At 35.1% G+C, this 7318-nt stretch overlaps 1 protein-coding gene across 1 annotated transcript; it reads right to left on the reverse strand.

The window, feature by feature from the left end:
• Positions 1 to 1071: 1071 nt before the first annotated feature.
• LOC129890250 (uncharacterized) lies at positions 1072 to 5417 on the reverse strand. Its single transcript, XM_055965827.1, has 6 exons — positions 4540 to 5417; positions 4254 to 4413; positions 3976 to 4152; positions 3808 to 3891; positions 2008 to 2089; positions 1072 to 1771 (listed from the first exon to the last, which is right to left on the reverse strand). Exons 1-6 carry the CDS (start codon positions 4848 to 4850, stop codon positions 1335 to 1337), a joined length of 1251 nt encoding a protein of 416 aa, XP_055821802.1. The 5' UTR covers positions 4851 to 5417; the 3' UTR covers positions 1072 to 1334.
• Positions 5418 to 7318: the final 1901 nt, after the last annotated feature.

Genomic DNA, 7318 nt, shown 5'->3' on the forward strand with positions numbered 1-7318 from the left:
ACTCAACCAATAATAAACCCTGCCAAACCTACCAACCCCAAGCTTAATTGCTGCAGGCTTTGCTCATGATCTACTCCTTCCTCTCCCTAATTCATGTGAATATTAATTCTAGTACCTAAATAAATATTTGTCTTCTTTAACTTTGTACGAGACAATCGAATAATCTTTGTTCTTCTCTTTTGCTTTGTATGCCTTAGCCATTTTTCTTCTTCTTTTTTTTTTAATCAGAAAGACAAAAACTAAGTAAAGCACCCAGGGCGTATGCACTGAGAGTGAGTGTTACAAAAAGTGGGCTGTTATCCATTTAATTTCTATTCCCCTAGATTCAGGCAACAATTATATTTATATAAATGGTATATACCCCCCCCCCCCCCCCCCGGCCTTTAAAAACTTTGCACCTTTCCTATTAGTACCGGAATTAGAAAATAAAATTACATCGCAAAGAGTAGAAGTGATTCTTTGATCATAACAATTTTTTATGCCACTTTAAAGTTTATTAGAGCTTCCACTTCAAGGAAGTAGACAGAAAGGACTAGGGAGAAAGACAGGTCAAGTATTTGGGACTGGCCAGTTATATCCAGGTTCCTTTTTCTTTTTCTATTAATTGATGCAGTCAGTAAGATTGCAGTTGACCTGCTACAAGCACATACGGAGTAATGTATGAGTCATATTGGCACTCGTTACACGGTCTTGTGCAAACTGTATCAGATCGGGGATTGTTAAATAAGGCAAACAATAAAATGGAAAGGCCATCCCATTTTATTTTTATTTTTTTACTAATTCCGTGGAATACTTGGCACCAACAATAGATATTAGATAACAAAATCCACCAAGTCAAGACAAATGAAAATAAATCACCAACTATATTTGTCTTTTCTAGGATTCAAATTTGAAATCTTATGATTTTCAACCGACTTCATTGACCACTAAGCTACTCTTTTTAGGATATACTCATGATTCAGAGAATGCTCGAGTAAAACAAAATGCTCCCTCTACTAATAAGTAAAGAAAACAACTCCCTCAAACTAGTATCAAAAAACAAGAAAAAATAATTAAAATAGAGACAAAAAGTTCATAAAAGAATCAGCTTTGCTTTTTATTTTGAAGCATGAGAGAGATATTCAGTGACACCAGAATTTCAAAAAATACATGTATTACTATCTGGATTCTCCTGAACAGTGGCTGCCTTGCAGCTCGACAGAAAACATAATATAACTCTCGCAGCTCTTCACAGTGGAGGAGGGTCTAGCTCGCCTAACTCTTTACAGTGGCTGCCTTGCTGCCAAAGTATGTTCTCTTATGGGTCAAATGGTGTTTATATACTTGAGCAGTTTTCACAGCCTTTTCCCAATCCCTGCAAACCTTCTAGCAACTCCAAATATAACTGCTTTTGTCAGGAGTCCACGATCAAGACTACAAGCAAGGGCAATTGCCCCACCAACAACTAAGAACCTCGGTATGTTCCTCCCTGCAGGCTTCTCAGGTGAATCCTCAGGCTCAATCTCAGAAAGATTGGTTCTGCTCCCCATTGATCTGAGATTCTCAATATCAACTTTGGTGTTGACTTGCGCCATGAATGCACATCGTGAAATTGGGTCTCCAGACGCTCTATGTTTCTGGTATGCACGTAAACCAGGGTCAATCTTCCTCACAGCTCCCCACATACCTTGCCTAACCCCGAGTTTTGCAATTTCCCAAGGTATACCCATGTCTTCATAATGAAAGAGTAACACTTCACAGGCAGTCATCCGACCATCTCTCTTGGATTCAGCTGTTCATGCAAAAAAAATTAAAAGGCAATTTAGACGTATAGTCATAAAGTAATTCTTCTAAGTGATTGAAATGAAAAATCTCCAATTTCAGTCTTAATACTAATATTTCCCATCATGACCCATAGGACAACTACATTTGATGGTTGATCATCATAATTGGTTCAGTAAATTCCATAATTTTACATAATTTTATTAGAAGTTGAGCAATCAAGCTAGCAATATCACTTCAAATTACCTGCGCGAATGCACCAACTTGAATAGTAGAGATCAACACGTCTTGGTTTGTTGCGACGGGGCACAGAAGAGCATGGTACACCCTGAACCATGTAAAAAACAAGATTATTCAAGATTTCAGCAAAATGATGTAACAATGGAGAATATGAATGTGAGTGAGGGCATCTTAAAAAAAAAGGAAGCACCGTCAACCAGTTTTGATATTTTATTCTACTGAAGTAACACGACTCATGCGTGAACACAGACAATGAAAAACATGAGGTAGGTTCTCCCACTAGGGTACCTGCAATTTAATCTTGGGTCTTCCCCTCTCCTACAGGTAAACATTCTTCCTTTGAATGTTAATTATGAAGTATCTTTACAATTCAAATGCAAATCTGACAGGAAATATCCAACTCCAGTCAACTAATTGCAAGTATCTTAGAGAAGGCTTGACTTTGAAGATGGTAAGTATCTAAGAGCAGAGGCTCAACTCAGACGGTCACCATAAGTAGTATGAAATGGCTGGTTAAGATAAACCTTGGTAGATTATATAAACAATTTGATTCAATACAAGGTAATGAGTGATTCCTCATCATCATCAGACAATCCCTATTTAAGTATTTCACACAGCCCCCATGGACGACTATGGGACATGACTTGGATGAAGAAAGTTTCATTGAGGGAGAAGGTTCATCTCCCTAAGTTACTAGGGTAAGGAAGCCTTAGACCCGCTCGCCACAGTCTTGTTCACTGCTACCTTTGAAGGGAACTTATCAGATCCATTTTTGCCTTTCTGGTGTCAATGAGTACAGATTAACACATGCACAGCATATTCTATTCCAAAACTAGGAGGGGAGGAAAAGGGTTTGACGAGAAGTTACTGCACTCTCTTCAATTTGACTTTCATACTTTTACTACAATTTCTCTGTATTCTACTTAAATAACAGAAAACATATCTTTGCTTATCACTAGGGGTGTCAAAATGAGCCCAAATATAGGTAACCCGCCCAACCCGACCAAACTTTTATGGGTTGGGCTCAAGATAATTTGTATTGAATTCAATCTCAACCCATTCAAGCCTTAACCCATTTTGAAAGAATCTTCAATTGAGCCCAACTTAATCTCAAATTTCAACCCGTTTTAAGTCTTTATTTGCATTAGTGTAATCTAAGTTCTCATCTTAAAGGTATGAATTACTATCTATTTTATATCTTTTAGGATTAATCTATCTATTTGTAAATTTTTATTTTTATTTTCTTGAGTTGAAATTTAAATTATGGTTATATAAGATAAACAATAATATGTTAAAATTATTGAGATTAAACGGGTGAAATTGGGCGGGTCATGACCCAATCCAATTTTTATTTGAACCCATTTTAATATTTTCAATTTCAACCCAACCTGCTCATTTGACATCCCTACTTATTACCCTTCAGTTCACAACTAGTATACTAGGTGCAAAAGAAACACATCTGAAAGAAGTGGACCCTCTTAAAGCTGGTTTGATACAACTAAATCCACTTCTTTCAGTTCTACTTAGATAATGAAAAATGTCAATTTGCTTATGAAGTTCACAACTAATCTACCATGTCTAAAAGCATCCTTTTAGGGACACCCTTAAATTTGATTCGTGAGTTTCTAGCTCTGATTATCTGGCTTTCACTCATATAAGAGATATCAAGTTAGGTTAACAAATGGCATGCCATGTTGAAAAGCAATATTTACCATTACCAAACACAAATGATTAAGTGCACACTTGTTTGACATCTACAATTGGCATTACTACTTGTGCACTTATGACAAGCTTTCATTCTCTTACTTTTGTGACGCAATAGTAAGTTCGCCCTGACTCCCAAATTCGACGGCCAATAATGTACTCTCTATCACTGCAAAAGAAGGGAAACTGGACCAGAAATGATTTTGGTTAGTGATACTTCAATTAGGCAATTCAAGAGTATGCACAAGTGAAGACAGAGCACTATAATACCTTGCGCACCCACTGAACAAGCATGGTTCCAGTGGTAGGACACTCTTCCAATGTTTCAGCATGTATAAGCATGTCATCCCACTTCAATCGAAATTCATCATCCCAGAAAAAATCTCTCAACATTTCTGGAGTGGCATCCTCATATACAGTTCTGCTACGATATTGTGGAGGTCCAGTCTAGCATGACATTAAAATGTAATCCAATTAAGGGAAAGTGCAAAATAATTAAATCCCCCTTATCATTACCCATACTATAATGCCAGGGGAGAGAAATCTACCTCGGGATCCCTACGCCAAGCTTGATAGGACATATTTGGGGTAGAACGATCCATCATCTGAATCCAAGCAGGTCCTCCATCTTGTTCTTCAACCAATCCGTCTAAGTAATGAAGGTCTGCATCTGTTACTACTGATTTTTCGCCTTCCCGGTGCAATGAACTGACAACAGCAGATTCAATAATTATACTTCCAAAACGAAGAGGGTGAAGATTTTGATTATCTATACAGAATATGACATTCTATCTTCTCTTCTGTAAGAAAAAAGAGAGAGACTTTGGAACTAACCTGGAGGTAGAAGATGAAATGGATGGCGGGGACTGACTTTCCTTGATCCAAGAGATGCAGCTGGGAACTTGCAATTTGAGAGTTGAAAACCCAGAAGATAAGTTTTGGAGGAGCATCCCAGAAGAAGCAACATGTGTTGTAGGTACAGAATCAATGGCAAGATTGGCCCACTTGGGCTTCCATGACCATCCTACCAAGACCCCAACAAGAACAGCAATCCAGATGGGCGCCATAAACATCCCCAGCTCTAATATTACCTCCCCAAAAGTTGGTCTTTGTAAAATCTCAAGCAAAGCCGATACCAAAGCCATAATAAAAAATAAAAAAAAAGAAGAAACAACCCCCGATTCAATCGTTAAAAAGGTACAACCTTTGAGCAAGGCGATGAGTCGAGGGTTTCACAAAAAAAAAAAAAAAAAAAAAAAGAGAGGGGGAAGGGGGAGATAGAGAAAGATAAGATAAAACAACCCTAAAGATAGCAGCAGCAAAGGAAGGGGGAAAGAAAGAGAAGAAGAAGAATTATATTTTAAGAAAAAATTTTAAAAAAGGATGTAAGGAATAGATTTAGGGAAAAGAGGATAAGGATGTAGCGGTAGAGAAAGGTGTTAGCCGATTGCCGGTAGGGCCTCTTCCATTTTAGTTTTTATGTTCGACCAGGGAATAACACTTACTAAAATCCAGCCAATTGCTTCTGGTGGTTGTGGTTTTCAAATACAACTAATATGAACTGAATTGTAGCTGTTAATGGAAACACAAGTTTTTTAGAGGGAAGAAAAAAAAAAGATGCGAATTAATTGACACAAACAAGTGGTGGTTATATAAGTTTGTTTAAGTATTTGGTTTGGCAGGTTATAAATTCTTTATATTGTGTTAGAAAAAAAGATGTGTCTATTTGGCTTTTGATTGACATAGGGTTAAATACTTACAAAAGTCAGTCTTGGAGTAGTAGTAGTATCGCCGCGTTTTCATCTCTCGTTCAAACCTTTTGACTTTGGCCTTTCTCTTTTATTTGTGTTTTGACCATCAACTTTGTACCACTAATTCGAAATCACTCTTACTTTTCATGTGTTGCAAATAACATCAGAAAAGTAGTCTTCAGCGTGGCAGTATACTATTCCAATTATTATGGATAAAATAATTTCAAATTGAATGATATAAGATAAGATATTTCAAATTTATATTGTATTTGAAATATGATAATTTAATTTTGAAATATTATATTTTAGTCGCATACCAAACTATCCCTAATAATGATGTCAGCTCAATTGGCTTTTTTTTATTTTTATTTCTATTTTCTCTCTTGGTAGGTTGGTGGGTCCTTATCATATAAACAATGAGAAATAGTGTTACCACAAAAAACTCACGTTTAACACAATTTGATACCATTTCACGGAAGAACCAACTCCTATGATGTTTAGTGATGGTGGGTATCTCTCCTCTTCTTCACAAGTAAAGTCCCAAGAGATAAGCCAATTGAATAGTGTTTTCATTATTATTGTTTTTAGAAAACAATAGTGGTGTTTGTGTAAATTTGAGTGCACCAACACCAATCAACAAAGATTTTTCTTTTTTCATAAAATAAAAAATAAAAAATAAAAAAAAGTTAGTGAATTCATCATGTCAAACACACCCTCATTGGATAAATTTTATTTTTTTATACATGAGGAAAATGCGTATAAGCAGAGAGCAGAGGGAAGCTTATCACCAAGATTGACGGATTGATAATTTGTAGGAATTGAGAAGAGGCAACATAATATTAAATCGTGGAAATATTTTTCCAAGTTGGGGCATGTGATAAAAAAATACTATAGTACAATCGATTCAACCGCACCAAACATAGTCTAGTCAATTAAAATGGTTTATCTCCGACCAAACTTAAGCTACCGTTTGATCACAAATTCTCAAATATTTTTGACAAGTCATTTTTAGGTGAACACTTGTGTTTGACCATAAATTTTGAAGGAAATATTTGGCTTTTAAAAGAAATAAGTTATACAAATTATTAAAATTACCATAAATTTGTATTATCATTTTATAAAATCTTATAACATAATTGATGAAAATCAACAACAATATGAGCAAGAACAGTATAATAATCACATACTCAAATTTGTCACTGATTCGAGATAAATTATAACCCATCAAAAACAAGTTATTCTTTTTAATGAAATTATTTGTTGATAGATATAATCAGGATTAATAGATAATGAGTGTTTTTAAAAATATAAAAAATTTGGGATAATTTTTAAATTTTTTAAAATTCCCAAATACTAGAACTCCAAATTCTAGTTTTTTTCTAGAACTTCAGATGTTTGCCAAATATATTGTCAAAAAATAATAAGTTATATGATCAAACACTAATTTCTAAATTTTTTTCAAATATACTCATGGTCAAATGACACATAACTCTTGACAAGTTGGAAACAGTGGTCGGTGCACCATCAACTTGTGGTAGTAAAGTTAATAGAGCCCGTTTGGATTGGCTTTAAGTTGGTCAAAACCAACTTAAAGCCCCTTTTTAGCTTTTGGACGTGTTTGACTAATGATGACTTTAAGCCATAAAGTTCTTAAAGTCAGTCAAAAATGAAAAGTTAGGATTTCTAACTTTTTTTTCCAAAGTGCTTAAAGTCATTTTCTTTGACCATGGAAATTACTTTTATATCCTTTATATTTTAACTAAATTCTCAAACTACCTTTTTTTATTCTTTTAACCCTAAAATTCACATCATAAGCACTTTTATCCAAACACTCAACTGCTTATTTATAAAAATAACTTTCA

Source organism: Solanum dulcamara, chromosome 5, assembly GCF_947179165.1.
Source record: "Solanum dulcamara chromosome 5, daSolDulc1.2, whole genome shotgun sequence".
NCBI lineage: Eukaryota > Viridiplantae > Streptophyta > Magnoliopsida > Solanales > Solanaceae > Solanum > Solanum dulcamara.